The sequence below is a fragment of the Ambystoma mexicanum genome, chromosome 8 (assembly GCF_040938575.1).
Source record: "Ambystoma mexicanum isolate Mex_15411 chromosome 8, UKY_AmexF1_1, whole genome shotgun sequence".
NCBI lineage: Eukaryota > Metazoa > Chordata > Amphibia > Caudata > Ambystomatidae > Ambystoma > Ambystoma mexicanum.
Genome location: NC_090929.1, coordinates 1368223376 through 1368250481, shown reverse-complemented (window position 1 = coordinate 1368250481; position 27106 = coordinate 1368223376). Strand labels below are relative to the sequence as shown.

General features: G+C 44.4%; 1 protein-coding gene across 2 annotated transcripts in view; it reads left to right on the top strand.

Moving 5' to 3' along the window:
- The window catches only part of DOCK1 (dedicator of cytokinesis 1), a 2312292-nt gene that overhangs the window by 216469 nt on the left and 2068717 nt on the right, over positions 1-27106 (top strand). For both annotated transcript variants that reach the window (XM_069611483.1, XM_069611484.1), the window contains exons 5-6: positions 1061-1157; positions 3421-3569. In XM_069611483.1, the coding sequence (XP_069467584.1) occupies positions 1061-1157; positions 3421-3569 (246 nt within the window). The remainder of the gene's footprint in view (positions 1-1060; positions 1158-3420; positions 3570-27106) is intronic.

The window sequence follows — 27106 nt, the reverse complement described above, 5'->3', positions numbered from 1 at the left end:
CCATGACAAGATGTTGGTCTGCAAAGTGTATTCCTTGCTCTCCGTGTCATGTCTGCCTATTCACACAACTGTGGTTGGGTACACAACTGGCTAAGTCAATTTAAAGCTCGGACATTAGTTACAATTGATGTAAATGTATAGCATGATACCATTCAAGAATGCCCTGGCACACAGCAAAGGACCGCACCTGCGTTTGTTCCACTGAAGCTCATTCTGTGCGTTTCCAAAGCTCATTCCTGCATTTGCTCTCTTTTTTCCTTTCTCTTTCCCCTTTTTTTTTTTTTCTCTTTTTTCTTTCCTCTTTTTCTTCTTCTTCTTCAACCGGTTCTATTTTTAGTACATTGATGTGTATTTTTAAATTGGTTGTGATATGTTGATTATTTACATTGAATTGATTGGCTATGTGTTTATTGGATTATTCATGTTCATGTTTATTTATGTAAAATAAAAATTGTAATACTCAAAGCTCATTGCGCAAGTGTTCAAGTGTGTCAGACTATTGATCCACATATCTTTCTAGAAAGGTAGACATACATTTGTCTCCGTCTTGTCTGGCTGTACTCGGAAGTTTCTTTTAATAAGCACAAGAGAAAATACATAATCTGTATTAGTTTAACTTCTACTTTAAGTTGCCAGCTTCTAGATGCACAACATTCCCTTCCTGGGGCTGCCCCTCAGTTCCTTGGTTCTGTCGAACATGCTAGTCCCATTCTGTGTGTACAAACACGAGTGACTTAGCGTGTTACTTAAAATGGGTGATGGCACTTTTTAAAACTTTAATGCAGAAGAGAATGACATTTTATGTCACAAAGGAGGTTAAGGTATTGGATCTCCTAGCATGCTCCTGCACCAAATGCTGTGTCAAAACAATCCTCACCCTTCCCTTGCATGTGGTGGAGTAGATGGCAGTGCATGCGCTGATCATGAAATCTACAACTTCCTTGTAGGCTCGAGATGTGAGATGTGCTTAAAAAAGAAACACGAACATAGTGAAGCACATTGACCGGTTTCACTAAACTATACAGAATGTTGATATTTTACATGTTTCCAAAATGTTCAGGCAACATGAAACCGTGGTACCTAGCGAGATTCCACTTATTCAAGAAGTCACCACGACACTGCGGGAATGGTCCTTCATATGGCGGCAGCTATATGTGGTGAGTATTTTATTTTCTGTTAGACCATGTTTTTAATATATTTGTTAATCTAATACTGGTCATATGTATGGCTCATTGTGGAAACTTGCTTCTTCCTCGGCAGAGGAATTCATTTCTATGTTGAATAATGGAAAGAATGGGGGGGATTTCCCCTTGTGCACCGAGGACAGCTGGATAAACTTAATTGCAGATAATACTTTTGCTTACAAAATAAAAGCACTCTAAAACATACTCGAAACATTTATTTCATGTTCAGAAATATATTTCTAACCACGGGCCGTGCGTACTGTATTTCTGGTTAATGTAAAAACACTAGTTTCAAATGTATTTACTTCGTCAGAGGGCCTTCTGCTGAAGCATCCTTTTGCACTCCTTTTGAATATGCAGCCCTGACTTCTCCATAAGCTTTTCAGGCCCCTTTGGTCAAAGGGTGATTAAAACACTCTACATTCGTTTTATGCTGTAGGCCAAGGGCTGTTTATAATATGTTTTAGCAGGATTTACTGCATTTGTAGCCCAAAGCATCTTTATCATAGCCATTGGGGTACTAATGTTTTTCAAGTTCTATCTGTGGCCCTTTTGTTTTAGGGGATATCCGTGTTTAGGGAAACCATGAGGCAGACCTAAAATGGCTGTTGTGCAGACGTTGGCTCTTAATGAGCCCAAGTTGGCAACCTGTATAGTGGATTGAACTTGTCTAGTCCAGTTCCTGGCCCAGGTCAGGCCACTACAATTGTTGTGTTTGTGGGTCTGGCCGCCAAAACCTTGGTTTTAAACCCTGTAATGGGAAGGGTGGGCTGGCGCGAGTAAAGGTACATATGGGGAAACTCCTGTTCATACGCTCTATTCTGTGGATCTTTGGAAGGTGATTTTTGCCACCAAAAACTATTGTAGGCAATTTTGAGACCGTATGAACATACTGCTGGGCATAGCGTCTCTTGCCTGTTCTCGTGTCTGAATTCTCGGATGCTGGGTGTCCTTCCTGGGTCTTTCTTTAAACTGCTGCTGGTCCTCCTTATCTGCTTCTTTTTCTAAGCTGGTTTACCGTGGTTTCCCACCAGGGTCTCCCACCTTTGTGGTGGAGGCTGCACCAGCCTCGAAGATGTTGGAGCCCAAACACCCTGCCAAATCTGCTTCTCTGGGCCGTCTTCAACACTACCCATGTTGCCCTGCTCCATGGCTATTTTTGCTGGTGTTCCATCCATGTTTGCTTGCTGAGACGCTGGGATCTACCTTGTGCAGGTTCCGCCATCCTCTTGGAGCTATGACCATTACGCATCGCTTCTGTATTGTGGGTTCCACTCCTGTGAAGGATGACAGTTGTTCTTTTGGGGTATCTCAATCATTATTGGCTCAGAATTCAAGTCTCTGGGTGACCGGAACCTTCATTCTGTCCTATGAACGTTTACTTGCCATGCTGTTCTGCCTTCTTGGAATGATGTTTTCAGGGTCCTATGTCGTAAGTACTTAACTCTGGATCTTGAGTTGGTGAGTTGTTCCTGATACTCAACTTCAGATGTCTCTGTGGTCCGTGGTAGATTCCTACAGGTGGTTTTCAAGCGCCTGTCCCCATTTACTTGCATTGTGGGCTCTTGACTGCTGGGTCTGGAACATGGCCTTGGATTCTTCTCAGGGGCTTTTATGGTGTCCCCTGTGGTGGTTACTGCCATCACTGCAGATGTGGGGAGGAGCCTGGAACAGGATATTACTACACAACCACAAACCTCCCTCTTGCCTACCCACACCCCCCTAAAGACATCCTGCATCCATCCCTCTTACCCCGTTCCTGTCTCCCCATTTACCTGCTGAACCTGAGCTTTGTGCTCCAGTCCTGGCGTGCCTTTACGCACCTGTCTACCGACATAGGAAATAGAAAAGGGACAGAGTCCCTTTTTTTTATTTTCTCTGGCGGCTGCCATCTTGTTTGTTTACGGAAGATTGGGTTCGTGCAATATGCACAGAGTCCAACTCCTGTAACAAAAACAATTTGCACCCTGGATGAATCCCAGGGTTGGAATATCAGTCACCCCCGCCTAGGGGGGGGTGTCATAGAGGGCTTCTAATGGCCCTCTCTGAAGCCAGAGTGACCACCCTCCTAAGCAGGGGTGATTTCTACAAACACAGCCAAATGCGAATAAAGCCCCGTTTTGCTGTTCTGTCATCCCACATGTGTTCTTTTTATATACGTTTGTCAGCAGTCAACTGTGTAGTACATGTCAATCTTATTGAGCATTCAATATTAATGCCTGCATTTTCCTATCAGCAAGACAACCGGGGCATGTTTCTTCGTGTACAACACATGATCTATGACCTTGTGGAGTGGAGATCACAAATACTTTCTGGAACACTCCCTCAGGATGAACTCAATGAACTGAAAAAGAAGATCACTGCCAAGATTGATTATGGAAATAGGTTTGCTATAATTCACTTTTTTATGCAAATATACGAGAAATGTATTTGCTGTTCAGAAAAGTTTGAATTTTCATTAGATTATTTAAATCCATGCTATGCTTAATCCTGTTGAGCCACTGTCGCCAAATCCTGTTTAATTTGAATTGGATACAATTGCTGATCATGAATGTGTATAGCATGACTAAGACATGATTTACAATCATCTTGGAAAAGTCTTGTGTTTCTTCCTGCAGTATCCAATATGTCATGCCAGTTGCCATTAAATGAGTGCACACATTGATATTTATCTATAAAACATTTTTTTACAAAACGATGTTAGTCAGGATTCACAAAGACTTTCTTAGGGGAGATACTGAAGTGATAGAAATACCTGCATATAGGCTACAGAAACACACAGAACGCTTTGAAAAAACAGCCAGAGTTTTTAATAGTCTACTGGAAACACAGTATGAAGGATTAGAGGAATGATATTATGTTGCACCAACTCCAAAATGTTATGTGGAAAGGATTACTTAAAGCAATTCCTCCTTCTGCAGTTTACATAGGCTTCCACAACCATCACAGTGCTACCGAAAAATATGAAATCTTTTCTCTTAAGTCTTGGCGACACTTCCTTTTTTAAGAGATGTGCTTGGTGATCTGGTTTACCTGGAACAGTGTAAAGAATTTGTGTTACCCATTTATCTGGATGTTGTATTGACCATCAATCCTTTGAAACACTGCATTATAGTCATGTGGCATGACCAATTTAAAAGGCAGCTTTTACATATAGCATCTAATTACCTATGAAGCAATTCACTCATTGCAACATCTTTATATGCTTACTCAGGTGTTTATGTATACAATCTGACATTGTGGTTTACGGTCAGAATTGATATAATTCTAATCCGTTTAATTTGGAATCCAATCCATAAAGGCATGCTCTCATTACAAAATCCATTTATGTTTAAAAAGAGTCTACTTGGATCCTGTGCAAGGACATGCTAAAGTATTAATGCTAATAAAAGTTAACAGAAATTCTAAATTTTATTGGAAATCCAATGGAGCAGGGTCAGTGGGTCACGGCGAGAAAGAGCTATTACGTCTGACAGACAAACAAACAATCCAAAATAAACAATAATTAGAATGGCGACCATGGACATGGCAAGGGGAGTGCCCAGAGACCCATTGCCATATCCGTGTATGGCCTAAAGAGGGGAGAGCGAGATGGTGGACCAGGAGCAAAACGAGTCGGTTAAGTGCACAAAATAAATGTATTATTTTATTAGAATTTTTTGTTCAGTGCTGGACCTACCCAGAGCACCTGCCAAGGTTAAAAGTGGGAGGGTGGGAATAAGGGGTGTGCAGAGGGACTAAGGTAATGCGTTCTGGTGGACTATGGAAGGGTCCCTCTGGGTGAGTGGTGGCAGAGGCATAGAAGACACTGCAATTCTATGGAGAAGAGACAGTGCATATCCTGGGGTTGGGAACATTTGACACAGGTTTCTCTGAGACTTTTCCTGACCAAAAAAATCAATTTCTGTGTTTTGGGAAAATTGTACATTTTATTTCTCAATGTAGGTACCCCGATTGGTTTGGAAAGGCTCATACACGCGCACATAGTGCTCCTTAGATGGGCGCTCTGCGGCGGGTGTCCTTTTGGATTGCTATTCTTGTTCAAACTGCTCTCATTTCAATTAAAGGATGAAGTGGTTCCTCACAGCTTTTATATTCTCTCTCCTTTTTTCCCCCTAAGGCCTCTGATTTAAATAGTATGGTGTATCTATAGAGCAGTGTGTGTAGCATGTTTGAGAGTGACGTAAGTCACTCTCTTGAGCAATGAACCAACTGTGGAAAAACTGCTCTTACCAGAGACACAAAAAAGGGATCCAGTGTGGGCCGGAGGGAAATGTTCATTTGTCGTGAGCCCCATGAGTGGGAGCAGAAGGAGGCTGACAAAGCATACAGCTCATAGTTATTTACAAGAACAGACAAACAATTGGCCACATAATTCTTTTTGAAGCAACTTTTGGTCAAAAGTAGTAGTCAATTACACATTATCATGCTGTGCTGGTCCTTGTCCCAGTGTAGCTTCTCTAATAGACACCCAACCCTCTCAGCTGTGGGAACCAGGCACAAGAGCTCCATAGTTCCCTACTGGCCCTGCTACATGGGCACCTTCTCGTACCTACTCATACCTCTGAAGTCTATCCTGGTTTGCCAGAAACTCTCTGTGCCTTTTTAACTAGTAAAGGTACCTGTTGTCCTCCCAACTCCTCAGGTGCTGCTCTCAGTGCTCCTTCTCCAACTCACCACTCACTCCCCTAGCCAGACTGAACTGGCTGCTTTTTATGGGGTTGTGTTGGAATCACAAATTGAAGCTGTGTACTGTGGGCTGGACCACCCTCCGATAGAGCCATCTGCATTTGATCATGTGGGTTGAGAGGGGTCAGGCCTAAGGTTTCATTTAAGGCCTGCCTGCAACTATTTTGGATTGCACACTGGCCTTGACTTCTGGATTTTCGCTCCTATTGCCTTTGGAGGTGTACTGCAATTCCCTGTAGTGCATCATGCCCCTCTGTCTCACTGGTGTGTTATCCCATATTAGGGAAACCTGAGTTAACATGTGCTTGTCAAGCCCCCAACGCGCTTGTGAGTTAGCATACATTCTGTACATTTTGTTCAAGCCCAACGCTGGAGTTTCTCGAACTCCATGAGGCATAAGAATTTGAATCCAAGATTCCCTGAGGTTAACAATGGCTAGCAGCACTCTCAGTGGAGAATGGGAGAATTAATCTGTGTTGTGTTATAAAGAGCAAGGCTTTAATGTCTATGCTGGTTATTTGGGTCTGGCTAGTGGGCAGAAATACTGATGAAAACTATTGTTACAGCAGTCCCTAAGGGGGTGACGTTTGGTCCTCTCTCCGAGGTGTACAATGGGATGGTGTAACTGAGAGGGGCCTGGTGACTGCCTCAGTCCTGGTGAGAACCCCCTTCGGCTTCATGGTCACTCTTTACTGTAGTTGTCATGGGTGCATGCAGGTGAGCATACTCCTCTGCTTTCATGCCATAACCAGTTGGGGTGATCCGGGGATTCCCTGTATACCTTCCCAGGTCCAGCATCCATAAGCTCAGGGTGGTCCCTTGTCCCTTTGACCACACAATTGGTCCCCAAGTGGAGGTAGGGGACTTATTTACACCTTTTAAAATGTATGATTGACAGACACACACAGAGACGCACACCAGGGATCGTGGAATGTGACGCAGCCAATTTCGTAAACTTTTAAAATTACTGCAACATTCCCTTTATTCTGTGCCTGACCACCTGGAAATGAATAGCACTCACACCATCACATGCACGCGCATGGCATGCTTAACAGACATCCCTGGCCAGCCTCAGTCTGGGTGCATTTCAAATGAAAGGACTGAAATGCCCTGCTGCCAGCTGCTGGCCTGGTCCCTCTCTGTAACGCAGAGCTGAATGTCCACAGCTTGCCATGACCCATGTACCTCAAACGGGGTTTTATTAAGCACTTTTCGGACAAGGGGTACAGACAAATTTGTTCTTCCTAGTAAACCAAAGAAGTTAAAGGATCCAAAAACTCCTCCTCTCCCCTAACCCCCAAACCGGTCACTAACCATAGCATGGTTTACTACTGGGCAGCAATCAACATAAGCATGGGAACTCCCGTGAAGTCTCCTAAATCCATTCTTCCTGGCTGGATTCAGAATTCTAAACAAGTGGCATTGCAACCTTTGTTCTAGTACCTCATACATTTTACCAATAGCAGCCATCATGAGGAATGTACACGAGCTGCAGTATCAATGAATGCAGACAGAGATCAGTAGTAATATGAAAAAGGTATAAATGTCTGAGCAGAACTGATTAGCGGCTCATAAAACGTACAAGACCTGAGGCAATGGTTTGAAAACAACAAGGAAGTTATAGTACAGCATAAAGAGAATGTGCATAGAGAGTTACCACGGAGGGGCATGCATCCAAACATAGATTGAGATTAGAAGGCGGCCATGGTTTTCAAATAGTGTTGCCTGAGTGAGCTAAAAAGAAAAAAATACGTTGTGGTCTGCTAAATACAGATGGTCACTATTGAACCTAAAACAGTACTATAAGTCAGTTGAATCTTTGGTCAGGCTTTTTTGAAGTACATGATGGAATGGCACATAGAATACATTACTTGCCCAAGATCAAATATTCTGTTTAAGTGGCAATGCTGGGATTTCAACCCAGTCTGTCTTTTTGGAATTTAGACGCATTCTTTCTGCTTGTCATCATAAAGGAAGGCGCACTTGCATGCGAGTTTTGACTTTCAAGAACTAAAATAATACCCTATTTTGTAGAGCTCACTTGAAATGTCTGCAAATCACATGAGGAACCAACATGACAATATATATTTTGTAATCCTTTCAGAAACCTGTTCTGCAAAAAGAGGATGGTTGTGCTTTGTAACAATATCCTAATTGATCTGAGCCTAAAGTCGTCACGTCTGGGGTTTATTTAAAGAATTAAATACACCAAGCAAAAGAAACCAAGCAAAAATGTTCTCTTGGTTTTTTTTTCATTGCTTTACATGGACTAGTCGATCTCTATCCAGGATGTGAAGAACATTCGAAATTCTAGAAAAAAGAACAATTTGTGTGTGAAACAAGCAGATCTGAAAATTAGTTTTCAAGAGCTCTTTTACATGTGGTTGTGCTTCTGCTGTCTAACACACTTTCCACTTAAATAGCATTCATGAAAAAAAGAGCAGGCAATAGGCTAAACCAGAATGTGAGGAAGCAAGTAATTTAAAGGAGCATAGCAGAATTCTACATCCAGTAAAATAGGCTGATCTGTCAAGGGCCACAGTAGTGTCTGGTGGCATAGCTGGGATACGATTCTTTACACTTTTGTTCTACTATCTGTAATGTGGCGACATAACCTCCTCTCCTGACTAAAACAATATGCTGCCCAGTTCCTACAACCCTCGTTTGGGGGGACGAGCCTTAAACCTGCAACATACTGATGTTATGTTAGTGTTTATAACTAGCCCTTTCTTGTCCAGGTGCATTGCTCTGTAGCAGAGCAGATATTCATACCACCACCGTTTATATATTCAAGTTTATTGACCACCGAGAGAGGGGAAAGTCCCGAGTTCTGCCGGCTGGGATTTGGTACTGTGATCTTGCATGTAAACTCAGATCTCGGCAATTTGCGTGTAGCACACTGAGCACTCTTTCTAACCATTGTGGCATTTAGTTTATCAATATGTACTTCAACTTTATTTATTGCACACATTCAATATATTCTGCAAAAAAGCTGAAAATACTCTTAAGAGTTGTGGTGCAGTGAACGCTAAAATTGTATGTAAACCAGTGAACAATCACATCGGAACTTCGTTGAACAGCACACTGTAGGATATCGGGACGTTTTGTCACTCCTTTACATCAGGCAACCAGGTTTTGACTCCTCCCAGGGTTTGGACTTTTGGCACATGCCTCTTTTGCCAACCCATTGGGACCTTTCTGAGCTCAGAAATGTGGGGCTTTGTGATTTATAACATAGGAATGTGAGGGGGGGATATGACCATCTGACCCCAGTGGTTCCTTTGCCCCTGAGCGGGGAGGTGGGGAAGGCAGGGGAGGAAAAAGGCAGATTGTGGGAGGAGGCACCATGAGCTAGCATGGAACACAGGCCTTCTTTCACCAGTGAATAAAGCCTGCGCTGCTATCTGGCTGATTAGCAAGTGCCTCTCACGCAGGTGCATTACAATCTAAAAATCAGCATGGTATAACAAAATAAAATGTGCAAAGGAACTATGATGTTTTATCACACCCACAGCTAAACCTCTTTACAATTGAGGCAACCTGCGTTTATTTTAAAGAAACGTAACCATGCTTTTCCCCAATCCCTCTCCCCACTTTACCAGGTGCAGAAGAGGATTAAATGATCCACAGTATGCCATTTTCAGTTCATATGCATGTGAGCATTTTCAACATGCCAACCCCATCTTCGGTTGCTTCGAGTGGAGCGCTACAGAAGTAAACCTGCAACTGCGTGACCTGTTTTTCCCTGAAACCACCTTTTCATGTATTAATATTGGGTTTTTGTAGGCTAACAAAAGTGCTTGTACAGTTTTGCAGTCTTCCTTATCAACGCCACCTCATTGGCAACAAATAGATATAAGATTCAAATACTCTTCTCCTTCGAACATCAGTAACATGGTGGATAGTAAGGCACATGTCATGTTCATATTAAGAAAAAAGGGAGTTAGATCATTGTAGAGCTCTGCCACTCACCCCTCTTGACTGCAAATTATTTGGTCAAGTTGCCCTCTGCAGTACCTCACTTTCACCAAATGATCTTTATACTGTGCTATTATGAGACCAATTATGCTCTCTTTTATTCCCAGGTACCCTAAATTAAGACCATAGTTTCCTTCTTTCATTGGTAGTTAATGTGATCTTGTGGTCCAGACAGAACACGTACATTGGATCCACTTTCCCGGAAATCCACTGTGGAGCAGTTGTGGCATCAATGGATTCCGCTCAATCCATCAAACACTTGGATAGGATATTGCCAGTTACTGCCCAGCAATGTGATCAGCTTAAAATAGCTCGGAGAAAAAGCTGTCCTCTGTGATGATAATCATTTATCCCCACGATTCCAGGAGAATAGGGGATGCTGCAGCTGCATCAGTCAACAATGTGGCCCTTATGTCCGGTTGGTAGTTGGATACCTGTGAGTATGTATAGTCAGAGCCTGGGTCCTTAGTTTATTTTTATTTTGGAGATGTTCCTTCCTTACTGGGGCATGTAAGTATGATCTATTCACTTCTTCATAAATAGTTGTATAATATGTGAATAGAATATCGTCCCTTATTACAATTCCAGTCGACAGATATTTTTTCTTCCAGCCAATCACAACTAAATCTCAGAATCCTTTGGTGTCTTTGGACTCAATTATTTCCTTTAGGGCGGTGCAAGATTTGGTCATATATACCAGTTACATTTTAGATTACTGAGGTCTATGTAGAAGACATGCTAACCTCAATTGATGTTGACAGATGTCTTTGAACTTATTCAAGTTTAGCAATCTCAAATATTGTATCATACAGATCCCATCAAACCTGTGCCCCACTAAGTCATTTCACATTAATATCTTAGCAACCTGCCTTATCAATAGGACGAATCCCATGCTGTTACTCATTTCCTGGTAAACTGAAATGACCTCTTTAACTTGATGATAGGATTTGGTATTTGTATCGTGCTAATACACAAGTGTTTGAGAGTGCGACGAGGCAAGGGAGGGGCACAAGGGAGGAGAAAACAAAGATCTTATTAGGCCCAGTGACATGGAGAACGCGCAAGTGCAGTAGAGAGGGAAGGGGTAAAGTGCAAAGGAGAGGGGAGTGTTGGAAAGTGCTGAGCAAGGGATAAAAACAACTGCTAGTGCAGCCAGCAAGGTGGCAAGTACAAGGTTTAAATCGCAGACAAGGGGTGTCTGATAAGTGTAGGTCAGGGGACTCTAGGGGTACAGATACAGACCCAAGTGCAAGGCTTGCCAGTAGGAAGTGCAGGTGTGTGACTGGGTTGGCAGTGACCTGGGCCCAAAATCAGAGGGTAACCAGGTGCATGGTGCAGAAGCAGACAGATCAGCAGGGGAGAGGAGAAGCGAAGGCAGAAGCAAAGGGGAAGGTCTTGAGGTGCTTCCGGAACCGGAGCTGGTTCGCCTTAAGTTTCAGAGTGGCAGGGAGGCTGTTCCAGAGGGAGGATCCAGCCGAGGAAAGAGATCTACCCCCCAACTCGTTGCTTGGAGAAGCGACTGACCCTGAGGGAGTTGGAGGAGCAAAGAGCTCAAGTGGGAAGGTATTTACGGAGGGAGAGTTGAAGGTATTTTGGACCCAGGCCCCAGAAAGCCTTGTGGACAATGCAAAGGGTCTTGAATTTAATTCCTGCTGTGACTGGGCATCAATGATGAGATTTCAAGGCTGGAGAGATACAATCCTAGAGCTTGAGGCCAAGGACCAGTCTCCCAGTCCTGTTGTGGATGAGTTGCAGAGGGTGGTGAGTAGAAGCAGTCAGATTTAGATAGAGGCTTGTGCAGTAGTCCAGCCTAGAGCTAACCAGAGCTCTAGAGACTGTAATCTTCTGGGGGAAGGAGAGGAAAGGAAGAATACCTCTGAGGAGGTGCAGTTGGTAGTTTGACTTCTTAGAGCCGTCAGAGATGTGAGTAGAAAAGGAGAGAGTGGAATCGAAGATCACCCCGCTGTTTTTAGCCTCATAGGTGAGAGCAGGAAGAGTGCCAAGGGAGGCCGGCCAGAGAGTGACAGGAAAGGAGGGTGTGGGTGTGCCAATCAGGAGAATATCGGTCTTACTAGCATTAAGGTGGAGCTCATTGGAAGCACACCACTCCTGGATAGCAGACAGGCAGTCCGAGGTGAGAGAAGGCGAAGAGGTGGTGGAAGGAAGCCTGAAAACGAGCTGAGCACTGAAAGTTGGAGCAGAGAGTGGCAATGCGGTGGGCAAGGGTTGCCAGGTATTGGTTGAAAAGCCAGGCAGAGAGGTTAGACCCCTGAGGAACACCACAAATAGAGAGTGAGATAGAGGAAAGGAAGCACACACGTTGGACCTGGGAGGGTTGATCAGAGAGCTGAAAGGGGTCAGTCTGCCAGGGCCTGACGAGTGATACCCAGTTTATCACGGAGACGGTTGAGCAGGATGGCATGGTTGACCGTGTCAAAGGCAGAAGAGAGATCGAGTAGGATGAGGACAGAAAGGATATTAGAGTCAAGGTTGAAGAGCAGGTCTTGACGGATGTTCAGGAGAACAGTTTTCGTGCTTCTGGCAGCTCTAAAGCCAGACTGATAGTCATGGAGACAACCAACCAAATCGGTGTGAAAATTAAGCTGGGAGATGGCCAGCTTTTCCAGGTGTTTGCCCAGGAAAGGAGTGATGGAGATCAGGCGATAGTTAGCCGGGCATGAGGGGTCGACTGGGGGTTTCTTGAGAAGAGGGTGCACAAGAGAGTGCTTCAGAGGGGAGGGGAAGGCTCCAGAGGTGAAGGAGAGGTTGCAGAAATCAGCCAAAGCAGGAGCAAGGGTATCAATGCGGTCCTTGATGATTTTAGACGAACAGGGAAGAACCTGTTTTGATGAGGCTATCATAGATCAGACAGACTTGTCTAGAAACCTCGTCAGGGGGAACAGAGGAAAGGAAGAGTTAGAGGGAGGGTTCGCCTGCAGAAGGGCCAGAGTTAACAGATAGAGAAGGGGGAAGAGGAGGAGAGGACGAGAGGGTGGACATGATGTCATGGGTATTTGAGATGAAATGATGCAAGGGCCATGCAAATGGCCTGGGAAGTGACAGGAGAGGTAGAGACTGCTGCAGGGTTGGACATCTCCTTGCAGATTTTAAAGAGTTCGGCCGAGTTGTTATATGCCGCAGAGACGCGGGCTTAGATGTGGGCTCTCTTCTTAGTTTGGTCAAGGAGCCGGTATTGCCTTTGGAGCAGGCGGCAGGCCAGTTTGTCGGAGGATGTACAAGAAGCCCACCATTTCCTCTCAGCCATTTCCTCTCAGCCACCGTACACTTGTGTTTAAGGGTAGCTAGGTCGGAGTTGTACCAAAATTTCCACTTTGCTTTGGGCTTCAAGCAGATCCTCACGACAGGCGCAAGAACATCCAGAGTATGAGAGATAATAGAGTAGAGCATGGAAAGGGCTGTGTCGGGGATGTGAGTCAGCCGGAGGAGAGGGAGAGAAAGTGGCAGCAAAAGCCTCAACTGACACACATATCATGGGTCGGATGACTAAGAAGGTAGGTGGCAGTGTTGGAGTTGGCTTGGCCTGAGGGGTAGAGGGGTAGAGAGGGAGAGATGGGAGGAAAGGAGGGAGTGATCACTGCAGGAGAGAGTAGTGGTCAGAAAAATATGGAGAGAGGGAGGTCAGAGGAGATCAGAACATCCAGCGTGTGCCCTGAAGAGTGAGTCGGGCCAGAGGGGAGAATAGAAAGAGAGAGAATCGCAGAGGTCACAAAAGAGTCCAGAGTAGGAACCGGGAGCATCCAGATGGGTATTGAGGTTACCAAGAAGGAGGATTTGAGTGGTTGAGGCGAGGAGGGAGGAGGAGAGGCCCGCCCATTTAGAGAGGAAGGACGTGATCTGACCAGGTGGCCGATAGATAGTAGCCACAATAAGAGGGTGGCTGGGAGAGAGCGAAAGCCTGCAGACAAGGCATTCGAAAGAGGAGTAGGTCTGCATAGGAATAACAGAGGCAGGAATCCACTCCGGGAAGATCAGGGCTACGCCCGCTCCAGGCCAGGTGGATCTGGGTGCAGAGAGGATCTTGTAGCAGTCAGGGAGGAGTGTGTCAAAGCTCATGACAGAGCTGGCCGTGAACCATATCACGGTGAGACAGAGGACATCAAGGTCAAGTTCTTCCAGGAGGCGGCAGATGTCAGAGGAGTGTTTGACGGCTGAGCGAGATTTAAGAGTGGCAATATGGAGAAGGCTGCCACCTTTGAAGGACTTCCAGGGAGGGGTACAGATCAGAGGCACGCCCTGCGGAGGTTCGAAGGTGTAGACTGAGCCCGGGGGGCAGGAGAGGAAGGAGGATAGTGCAAGGTAGCCAAGGGGGAGCTTGAGGGGTGAGGCAAGGAAGCTGACGAAGGGAGAGAGGGGACAGCAGGAGATGAAAGTAAATTGATGAGGCTTGGGAAGTGTCTATCAAAGAGGAGGAGGTCGAACTGAAAGGCTTGGACCAAGACTGTGCCATTCAGGTAGACATTCATGATGACCTTAGAGGAGTCGAAGGGGGCCAGGAGGGCCTCCAAGCGGGTGCCACCATTAATGGGAGTAGAGGAGCCAGAGTGCACAGAGACCATATGAAGAGTCCATAGATCTGGCGAGGGAATGACAAATAGGATGTTGGTGAGGGTCTGTCTGGAAGAAGCACTGGGATAAGTGTCTGCGATAGGGAGACCAGGGTTAGAGATCAAGATATCCTTTTTGAACTTCTTCCTGCCAGACTTAGTGAGAAGGGAAGGATAGTCGATGGAGAAACAGAGTGTGCCAAGGGTTGAGGTAGTGAGAGGGGGGGGGGGGAGTAGCACAGGAGCAGAGTCAGGATAGGACCAGTGTGGCAGTGTAGCACAAGGCAATCACTGGGCCAACCAAGTTCACGAGAAAAAGCATGCAATACAACCACAAGGGCAGAGAAAAATTCAAAGCGCAGCTACATTTAAATTGGTAGCAGTAGGTGAAAACACAGTGCAATCACAGGCTGTAAGTGTGGGAGACACGGTGAGATGGAGAGAAGAAGGGAAAGTCAAAAGGGGTAGAAATGTGCTCCCACACTCCTCCGTGGTACCTGGACTACCATGACATTTGCACCCCCATAACAATGGGTTAGTCCCGTGACTAACCCATTGTTATGGGGGTGCAAATGTCATGGTAGTCCAGGTACCACGGAGGAGTGTGGGAGCAACATCCTGAATGCTCAAGTGAGGGGGGTGCATGAAATCCCCAAACAGCGTACCAGCAGTGGACAGGGAGCAGACAGGTGCCTTATAAAGTGGGCCTTGGAAGAAGGGGGCTGGCTAAAGCTAGTCCCCGGTTGGCCAATTTGGTGGTCCTGCTGGCCAATGAGCACCCAGAGGCAGTAGAGAGACCCATACATCACAAATATGTGGCCATGTTGAGGTTGCCGCGGGACGGCAAATAAAAGGGCACAACAATTGCAAATTCAGCCCACACACGTGGATCTTGGCAGTACAATGTAATGCAATAGGTGCGAGGAAGTCACGCGGTGACAACAGGTTAAATGTGCAATAAAAGAATGTTCTTTTCTTTGCAAATCGAATTTCAGATCTGATGATGGGAATCATCCATCTCCACAGCGCCCTCGTACCTTAAAGCAGCAAAGATGATGAGCAGGGCCGATCCCTGTGTGCAGCTAGGCAAGTATGATGGGGAGCACATCTCATTCGCTCCACGGTAGAGGTAGAAGAAAGGAAGACTGCCCCTAGATATAGGCTAGCTTCCAGAAATGGTATTGCCCTGTGTAAGGAAGGCATGGTATCAAAGTAAGACGGACACAAGTGATCACAGTTCAAGGGTGTTTATTGAACTTTATCAGGGGTGTGAAAAACCAAAATCTAAGATGGGAACAAGCTATAACTATCAAATAATAATACTGTCCTAGTGGAGTCTAGTCAAATATAAAGGGTCTATACTAAAAATAAACTATTGCCAATCCTTACCGCTATGCTACAAATAGTGTGGGATAATGTTCACAAAAAGAAAAGTGTTCAGAAAATAAAGTCAGGATGTTTACGTCGTCGGCCTCCCTTCCCCACGTTTTTAGCACAGGACAAGGCGGGTCACTCGAGCACAGCACACTCTTGGGCTTCTTCGGCACTAGGTCACAGTTTCTTTCACCAACATCAGGGCCTTCTGTGCCCATGTCTTTTATTCAAAGTCTCTTGCTTCAGAGAGTGTGATGTACCAGAAACAACAAAAAAAGTTCCTTTCCAAATATTCAAGTTGAGTGATTCACTCTTCACCCTGGATCCCCCTCAGTCAGGTTCAGACCAACTTTTTTCATAGGCCTCCCTCTGTCGGGTTCACACTTGCTACAGCAAGATCTTCTCCAGTGACTTACTGTTCACCTAGGATCCCCCTCTTCCGGGCTCAGATCCCCTATTATACCATTAGTTCCCCTATTATACCATTAGTTCCCCTTTAGTTCCCCTCAACCAATTCAGTTTACTGACGATCGAAGACTTTGGAATGTGCACAGGATTCAACTTGACCCACTGCATGATCACTTCGATTTCACAGTTCAATAATTCTTACACACTCAAGGGGGTACCAAACAGAGACCTTCGAGTGAGCACCCACGTGGCGCCAGACCACTCTGTTTCTGGTACCTATTTCCCTTTCATAAAGTTCAATCATATACAAGTTCTCTTTCTTCATACAATGTTGCTGCTTGCAACGTTGAGCAGAATACAGTCTGGTCTGCTATCAGTTTGTCCAACTCACTGGCTGTGCTGAACTCCCTGGGTTTGTTTTGCTGTTGAGTCAAGGACAAAACCACAGTGGCAATCGCTTCTCCCCACCTTGGCTATCAATGCGGGAGGGTGCCATGTACCTTTTGGCACACGCTACACCATTCGTCATCTGCAATTCCCAGTCTGTTTCTTTTCGTTGAGGATTCTTGAAAGTCGCAGTCCTTTCTCGAAAAGGGCAATTCCCTCCTTGTCGTCCTCTCTGGTCTTGCTGCCTTTCTCCTCGGTTTAAACTGCCACCTCACAATTGCTTCTTCCTCGTGCATTTTGCCTTGCTCAGAGTGTGCTTTTGTGCTCCGCCTTTTATCTGTGTGGGGAAGTGTGATGGAAGTCAGGTGTGTGTAATTATCAGTAATTGCCTGACTCTGCCTGAGCCTTGCGTTGGGACATGTGAGGTATATGGCTCTGATGTAAGACTGTCGCCCATGATGACTTGTGAGTGAGAAAGTGTTTGTGTCGGAAAAGGGGGGGGGGTTGAGTTTCTAAGTATCCTAACTGGTAGGATGGGGAAAAGATTTTAGAAGGAAGGGATATTGCGTCTCAACCTTTGGTGTCCCACTTCCACTCCCTGAAGACCCCACCCCATCCAACTGATCCTCCCACACTGGTACCCCTAGAACTGGAGCCATGTTCTGGCCACCTGGATGACAGATTCCCGTGGACTAACGGGTGAGACACCTTCAGGTTTCTCACACCTGGTCATTATGTCACTTTTTATTTCCTCTGGACCTATTTTTCCCATCAAGATAGTTTGTTAATAATTAATGAAACACCTTAATTATAAGGTGCCCCTTCCAGTATGAAATCAGATCAATTTAAATACAGCAGGGATCATGATCACACTCTGCCCGCTAGAAAACTTGGGCATTGGTGATTCTCCGCCCCATAGGCTTAAGTGGATTTATCATGGCTAGCAAACTTTTATCTTCCTGGAGAACCAAACCTAATCTCTAATTATATATATGCAAGCAGTGCCAGAAAGTAATGCTTAGGATCTCTATGGCCATCATGCTTGACCTGCTCGCTGCATTACGTTGTTTTGACATTTCTCAAGCCTCTTCTCCAAAGAGTTCTTCCATCCATTTCTCTTCTTTATCTACAATACTGGCATTCAAGTCTCCTACCATCATAATTATAGGACTATTTGCTTGCTTCCCTGGTGGAATGCAAGCTTCAATGACGGTTTGGATAGTGTCAGGCGCTTGTAGATTCCCCAGCCCAACATCGTTTATAGAAGTTGGTTACAAAACAACTCAACCAGGACCACTTCAATTAACACACTGGATATTTCATGAGGGAAACACTATCACTCCAAACTATCTCAACATGACTTTAAAGAACAAAAGAAATATACCTGCTATGATGAAACCCTCGGCATGCTACCAGACCACACACAGTTTAGTTTGTCAGTCAAACTCATTCCAGTTTCAGTGATCTAATGTTGGACTTAAAACTGCTGCATTCTAGACACAAACACTTGTCTTCATGACAACTTGGTTCAGGACAATGTGCCTGTCCACATTTTGTTGGATAATGGTTTAGCCGAGTTGGGGTTGATCTGGGATGGACTACCCCTGACTGCTTTCTCCACTCTTTTTGACTGCTTACACTCTGTTCTCTTCTCCTCTCCATTTCTCCCTTTTCCGATCTCCTCCTCTGACTTTGTTCTATGCACTTACTCTATCAGACTTGTCCCTGGACCTAGTATGATAGCAACATCGTCTGTCTCCTCCCCCCTCCCCTTGCTTGTTTTTTTTCCTCCCTCTTACCCCCTACAGCACTATCTGAAATGTCGTCAGGCCTAGTACGATAGTTGCTTGTTTTGTTCCTCCTCTCTTTCTGCACTTCTCTCCCTCACCTTTTGTTTTCTCCTGTTCTACCAGAAATGTTGTTAGGCCTAGTACGGTAGTCGCGTGTCTGTTTCCATTTTCTTCCCACTCTCCCACTCCCTTGCTTATCTATGTCTTAACTCTTGCACTATCTGCAATGTCGTCAGGCTGTTAATTTCACATCCTTACTGTTCATGGCCTGTAAGAATGCCATTGTATTTTCCCTTGTTCCCTCCCTTGCCTTGAAGTGCTTTGAAACACATTGTGTATAGGCGCTATAGAAATAAACTATCATATCCCCTAGCATCCTGCAATACAAACTCTGCTGCTCTTCTCCAGTGACACTTCTTGCCCATAACTACACGCTTCCATTTATCAAAGTTGACTTTTTGGAGCTGAAGCATAGCTGCATAGATGTTCCATGGTAGTGACCTCATTAAGCAACTGGTCAACTTTAGAAATTGCATTTGGTATCTGGTAATAATGTCACCATACATAGTGTCCCTATACATAATGTCGCCGGTAAAAGCCATTGGTGACATTATATATAGTGACATTATGTATGGGAACTGTTGGGTGTCCTGACCCACGTTTAAGCTATCCTGCTACAACATTTGGTGCTGTGGGCTTAGGAAATTCAAGATGGCGGAAAACCCACATGTGCGCTGAAATCCAGGAAAGCTGCGCAGTTTGTGCGCCCACCAAAATGGTTGCCTCACTTGCCACCCACCAGTGCGAGAATGAAAGGCCGGGTTGCCATGAGGGAAATGGGTTGCCAAAGGAAAAACAGTAGCGCCGGTTAGCTTCAAAGCGCTTTAAAACCACCATTGGACTACCCGCACAGTAGTCTGAAACCATTGGGAATGGCAATGCTGATTGCCAAATGCAACCTAGAATTGTGGGGAATTCATTTCTTAAATCCCAAAAATGGGTGCAGTACCAGTACTCACCACTATCCAAAAGCCGGCGTTTTAAAACCACTCTGTGTGTTTTTCTGAAGGCAAGCAAAATGCCTATTTCAAACCTTGCAACATGTGCAAAATATTCACTGAACACCAGCAGACATTTGGCAGAATGGAGTTTTGTGTGCCTACAAAATCTGGGAAATGAAGAGCCCAAAAACAATGCTTATAACAAAAATGCTATGGAGTCAGCAGCTTAAGCCTAACTACAACTGGATTTAAAACCACCAAAATCGAAAATGTTAAATTAAATGAGTGACCTATGTTTGGTGTCACATGCCTTTGTAACTGTTGAAATGTCATAGTTTTGCGCTTAGAATCAGCATCCTTGCGGTTCCTTTGTAATAGCGCTCGGCGCATCCGCGAATTTTACCGCGATTTGCAATTTCTTCACATGTAAAAACTGCTGCTGTTTGCTTTCCATTGGCCAGAAATTCGTTTAACCTGCTAACTATCCTTGCATCATTGCTAGTGTGAGCCTGGACTAATATTAACTAGATACCACTCACCCTGAACCTCTGAAAAGGGAATTAAAAGCATTTTAGCATATTTTTTAATTCATTGCCAGCACATATCAAAGCAATTTGGGCCTGTGTTTTTAAACTTCTGTTGTCTAAGCTTGCTGGATTGAACTGATTACATTGATTGCATTTCTGAGAACTGTGTGCTTTCCTTCCATTTCCTTGCATTGCATAAAGAGGGGGGGAGTGAATAGCCAGAGAAAAGTGATTACATTGTTTGGTTGAAATCATATTGCGTATTTTCTGTACTGCATTCATTGAATATTGCATCCACCTGAGCCTACATAAAGCATCCTCTACCACATTATACTTTTGTTCCTATTTACCAGTGTGCTACCTTATCCATTTCATGTCAACTCATTAGTGATTAAAGAAGTGTGCTAGTGCCAGATTCTCCGTTGTTAATATTTACCATATCAGATTAAGTGTGATATTCAATTATTAATTTATTAAAAAGTGTGATATATATTTTAATTTATCAAATAAACCTTTTAAACTTGCAAAACAGAATTACTTCTTGGCTCAGTGGGGTCAGGGGGATTCCAAGAGAGGGGTGTTATACAAGGGTAGTCATCCAGAACGCATGAACTGGACCTAAAGATATATCAATAAGGGTTTTCATTCAGTATTCTAGACTAGGCGTTAACTTGGCTGTAGTGCTGAATTGAATCCTCTTACAGAACGGATTATGGAGGTGTCACCTGCTCTCCTTGTAATAAGTCTCAGCAAAAAAACGGCGACTTTTTTGTCAGGAGACAATTTTGCAGGGACATTACACAGAACCATTGCTTTCTACACATCTACCAGTCGATGGAATGCGCACACCTCAATTTCCTACTGAAAAAAGGGTTCAAAATGTGATCTGAAATGCAAAGCTTTCCTTTTTTTGCAGATGAGATGACATAATAGAGGAAATATTATAGCATACTTGTTGCCTGTACCGTAGAGATGAAGGCGTTTGTCGAGCATGTTGCCCAGATCTTCTTGGCTAGGGGGCATCTACAAATAACGAATACAGAGTTGGGAACTGCGCCTTCTGTGAATGAAATCAAACTTTCTGCATTCATTGTGCTTACATAGTGCATGGTTCCCCGACTCAAAGTGTGCACAAAGTTCCGTTTTCATTGTCAAAGCTGATCATCTCGGAAAATAATGATATAAAATAGAACCAATATGGCAAAATACTGAATGGCCCCAATTAAGGGATTGAAGAGCCTTCCTTTAGATGCATGTAGTTTATAATTTTCTTTGTCCAGTGTCCAGCTTTTGCCCCAAGCACAAGCACTTCCATGACAAGCCATACTCAAGCTGTAGGTGTTGTAACTAATATGAATGGTGGCAGGAAAAACACAAGGAGGGGGACGGGCCAACCAACCACGGCCATGTATAGACCCCAGATAATGTCCCCACATTTGATGCACCGCATTGGCAGTGTAATGTGGGGTAGTGAAGGTGTAGAAAATATTATCGGTGGCTTTTTGATCATCAGTGCATCAACGTCATGTAACACTGGTTGCGCATGCTCCATAGTAGAGCCTGTGAACAGAGTGTTGGTTGCAAAATAATTGCCAAATGGCAAACGCCAGTCAGCAGTAAAGCCACACTCAAAATTGATGTATTAATCTCTCCCTGCCCCAATGTCCTCTATCCAAAATGGTTGGCAACTATGTCCAACAAAGCAGGGCATGCAACAGTGCAATACTTATCAAGCGGAAGAGACTCCATGTGGTCTGGAAAGAACAGAAATATTGAGTTTGCCCAATAGAAGATAACCTCTGTAAAATCATGTGTTTTGTGCTTTGTTACCCCAAAAAAGGAGTTAAGACTGTATCATCAGGTTTTTCTATAGTGATTCATGAAGAATATATCTTGCTTCTTAGAACTTTAATATGCTATTATTTCACCATATAATGGTACGCAGCGTATCGACCTAGGAAAGATCGAGGGGCAACCCGACCCTCCTGGGATTCGAACTACAGAAGTTTAGGCTGCCCACATGTCCGAAGTAGGCATTCAGTTTGTGAGCTACTCGCCAGTACCTCTTTTGTTTTTCAGGAGCATGCTGAGTTTGTTCTCCTTTTTGATATTTTATCACACATACAGGGTCATCACGAGTTTGGCGGTAACTCTTAAATGTGGCGGTAACGCTATTACCACCTCATTTAAGGGTCTGCCAAATCACTGGTTTGGCAGGATTAACCCCCTGCTCTATGCTGGGGGTAAATCTACCGCGAATGTGCTGCTGCAATTACCACGCTGTAATACCACCGACGGTAGTCAGTTCCGAAAATTCCCCATTGGGCCCAATGGGGAATTCCCTAATGGGGAATTCCCGTTCTGCCAAACTCGTGATCCGGCGCCAATAGTGCTGAGCCCGTTGGCAGTAGCTTTATTAGTGCAGGCAGTATCCCGGTGAGAATATCGCCGGGATACCGCACAACTCATGATGAGGCCGATAGTGTTAACGTGGGGAAGGAAATGCTTAAAAAAAAAAGCGTAAGGTAAGGACGCTTTGCATGTAGACTAATGATAAAAGTAGGTTATCGCATCTTGTTCCGTTTGAGATGTGTGCTCCGGTACCCTGTTTGACAGGTAATCCCATTTCGGTATAATTGATGTCTCATAGCTGCACCCTGTAGATTTATTTAAAATTACTTTTAATGGTTTCCTCAGGGTTCTAACTCAGCAGAGTGTCATGCCGTTTTTAATAAGTAGAGTTATCACAAAGCAAATTAGGCAGAACAGTATGCATGCCAGATTTCCAAGATTCAGTTGTTTTGACAAATGTTTGATAGCATTATTCCACAGTAATCATACTGGTTAAAATACAAATTTAAAAATGTAATCTCAGTGCTGAGTAGGGTTCAATTAATGTCCGATGCATCCTGCACCAAACAAGAGTCCACTCAACATATACTTCAAGTTCTATGGGCACCGGACTGCGCTAGGTCATAGAATTGTGCTTCTCTTTTCCCATGTTAAGAGGTTCCGATTCATGTACGTTTCTGCACTTTTGCTCTCATCGTTTCTTGACTGGCTTCCACCATCACCTGGGCTTTCTTTGACTCCCATGATTCCTTTGACCTGTCTTCCTGTCCCACATTCTATCCTTGTGCACTCTTTCTGCACCTACATTTGCACAGTCAGTAACCTTCCAAATGGTTGTTTTATTTATTGGGCATTTACAAGTCGCTTGTACAGCAAGACAGTATTTCAAAGCGCCACAAGGGATGGGAACAAGGGAGAAAAATAAACTATGGAAATTGATAGAAAGAAACTGCGGTATTACTAAGCCTCGTGATATTCAGAGCATGCAAGTGCATTGAGAAGAAAAAGAATAAACAAAGGGGGGTGGGCTGAGGGTAAGTGCTATTGGGGTCGCCAAGGGGAGGAAGTGCCAGAGGTGCCCTGTTGGGGAGGCCATATGTAAGTGCATGGGCTGAGACAACCCAGGGGTAGAGTGCTGTCTACTGCCCCAACAGGTAAATGCGGCGTGGAGGCGAAAGCACCCAATAGGCAGATGTGGTCCCAGTCAACAGTCCAGGGGAAGTTGCTGGGGGCGATTGGGCATAGGCCGCGACCCTTTTGGACTAATGAGTGCCCAGGCTGCCAAGCTCAGTGACAGTGGTGAGCACTAGAGGAATAGAGGGAAGAATTTAACTCTGATTCCATCCCTGCTAAACCCAGAACCTGTTTCTGGTCCCAAGCATATTGGTTTTACATATAACCATCTTTTATGGTTATACAATTCTTTGCTTTGTGTTATTTGCACAATACCTTTACACCAAAGTGATTTCACCTTAGCACACTGTTAGGCAAGATTGTATGCCATACCCTTTGGGTGCACTACAGTATCCTTGACCTCTTGGCAATAGGGACCCAACCTTTGGTATAAGTCTGAACCACACCGGTTGGTAGTGTGGTCGAGCAGCTAGGCTTATCTCAAAGGGGGTCAATATGATCAGTAATGTTGTGACACAGAGTTCCACATTACAGTTATTCAAATAAACACTTGCACTCAAGGTTTCTTGATAAAACAAATTAATTTATTTCACAGTCCGTTGTATAGACCTTCTTCAGTAGGGAGCAATATATGTATGTAACAATTAAAATACACTGTAGAACACACTCTTAGTTTCTCTAAATCAGATGATACCCATTGGGGATGGCACACAGACACTTCCTACACCATAAGGTGACTTAAATTAGCTACGACACTGTGGACATTGATTTATCACTTGTACATTTAGAGCGATACAGAGTTTGGTGTAAATGATAGAATAGAGGAATAAAACAAAGGTTAACAAAATTCATAAAAAGGTAAGTACTTTTGAAACCTTCCAATGTTCAGTTAATTAACCCTTTCCTGGGAAGCACAGAGTCAGAGGTAAGAAGAGCCACTCGGGGAGCCAGGACAGCCAATGTTAATTGCACAATGTCAAGGGGAGCTGAAGATCTTCTTTGCAGGTAGGTAAAAGTCTTGCACAATGTTTTTAGAAATGTTTGTAGGAAATATAACACTTGAAGGGCCACAAACTGGGAGGCTTGTGAGGGGTAAAGCTTTAGCAACTCTGCAAGGTAACCAAGATCGGTCTTAATTGAGAGCAGGTAAGGCTACACAACAAGAGGTAAATTCTCTTAGACTTTACAGTACCTCTGGTTAGAAGACATGGTTCTAGCTGGATTCTGTTCCTTTGCAGCTCTGCAGATCTTGTTGTTCCTAAGCCTGAGTCGCGGGGACAAGAGAGAGGACACCTGGGGACTCCTGCTCTGCAATGGGATGTTCAGCGGCAGCAATGGGCAAACCTCTTTTCAGCGGTCCTTTGATGTTTCAGCTCCTTGCGTATGACAGCAAATTGCAACACCGCTTCTCGGATACCACTTCAGACTTTCCTTGCTTCTGGGGTCCAGCACTCTGTTGAGGTGGCTCAGGCTTGATCAGTCCTGCATCAGGGCAGTCCGGAGGATCTTCCTATCACTCGGGTCTGACTTAAAAGCAACGCACATGATCTGGTGTTCCTCTCCCTGGCACTTTGGTTCCTGCAGCAGTAGAAATGCAACCAGCTTCGGGAGGAGGTCCAGACGGGCTTACTTTGGAGTTGATTGGCCCCACCAACTGAAAAGGAGAAGTCGTCTTTGCTGGGCTTCTCTCGTCGAGGCGAGTTTGGAGCTTCAGCACAGCAGCAGGGCTCTTCCAAGTTCTTCTTTCGGATTCCTTCATCCAGTGGTCCACTCTACCTTCCAAGCCAAAAAGCCTTGTCTTTTATGCAGGTTTCTCCCATTCATTCCAGCCTAGCTGTCAATCACACAGCAGGGTGGCTGTTCTTGCCGGGAAGCCAGCCGGCCAATCACCTTTGGGTGCATTCCTGTAACCAAGGGGGATTAAGCACAGAGTTTCGGGCACCTCCCTCACTTCCTGCCCCTGCCGGACATACTGGAGCCAGATGCAGGCTTCACTTGTGAATCCAACCAAAGACAAAATGAACAGAGACCAAACCTGGTTTGGCGCGCAGAGTAAATCTCAATAAGAAACTTTCCAACAAGAAATGGTGAAAAAAGAAGACCGGGGCCATTTTGACGAAATGTGCACCCATGGGTGCTTTACTGCAGCTGCAAACGCAGCCCATGGTAAAAACACACAATGGTAGTAAAAAGTAAACCACTGCCACCAGCCATTAATTGTAGAAAGGCTAACATAAACAATGTTACATGAAAAACTAGACAAAGGGGATACTAAGTAACCCCTCCAGCACCCTATGGTAAGATAGTGTGTGCCGGGTCTAGAAAGTTACAAAATGTAAGTAAAGTCAATTTCACTTTACTGCTCTTGTAAACAGTAGTTTACCCAAGAGAAGGTATTTAAACCTTTAGGCAATCTAAGAGAATTCCCTGTGCCACTGCACTGAAGGTGCTGTGTGACACAATGTAAAAATGTGGGCCTATGGAGTTTGTCAGACACCAAAGTCAAAAGAAACACAGAAAACACATATAATTAAAAGTACAAAGTCCGAGAGTTCAGCAAAATAGCTGGGGGTCTCTAAGGTGGGAGGAATTTAGCACTAAACTGAATATTCTCCCTAACACACACCCTTATGTTTTATGGTACAACGAAATCTATTGTTTCACAGTAAAGGTAATGCTTTGCATCTGTATACCTAACAGGCATGCCAATTGCAGTATGTTAGATCTGCTATCGAACCAGCCACTCGAGAGCCTGCTTTGATACCAACTTTAAATGGAATTATGGAGGTTAAGAATAGAGAAAAAAAGAGAGAATTATAACCAGAGGATATTTTAGGAAAACATGTTTGAATAAGTGCCACAGTGTGACATGCTTAATCTTAATGGAATAGTTAAATTTAAATATGCCATCAAATACAAATCAGCGGAATAGTTATCTAGGATTATATTTAAGCAAGCTACTAACTGAAAATCGAACAAAAAGAAGTTGCCAAGATAATAATAATAATAATTTGGCATTTATATGGCACTACGAACCCTCAGGCATCTGAGCGCTGCTTATTATTACCCACGGGGTGTGGTGCTCATTTATCGACCTCGGAAGGATGAAAGGCTGAGTTTGGCCCCGCCGGGATTCGAACCTGCGTTAGCAAGCTCTGCACGGATGTCAAAGCGAGCACTCTACTAGCTATGCCACATGACCGGCAGGCACACTGTAGTTGAGCTCCATGACCCAAAACTCTGGCTGATGAAACCAAGCTCAGGAGGGGCCCTAAGTGCCTCAGTTAATTGAATGGTACCAACAGCAAAAGAAAATTGAAGAAATGTGACTTGATGTTAGAGATGGATCCACCGGGGATGAGCTTGCTTGTGGTTCTGTCTGTTCAAAATGGCACCCGCGGGCTTGGGAGCTTCCTGGACGGAGTCTGAGGTGGCAGAAAATTATTGTTCAACATTTGAAACCATGTTCTTCGATATTATTGATCTCTTGCTAGCAATTAAGAAATACACCTTCTTGTTGATTGTTCCCGAGAGGAAAGGTGACTGTGTCAGAAGTCATAAAGTATAAGTGAGAGCAAATAAAACAGTTGCTGTCCAAATGCAGCCTTTGAGAGGCCCTTGCACCTTATTAGGCAGACGTATTGTTAACAGGAATTTTCAGAATCGGCCCCATGGATAGATTCTGAGAGTTAATTCAATTCTGCTGAACAGCAAAAG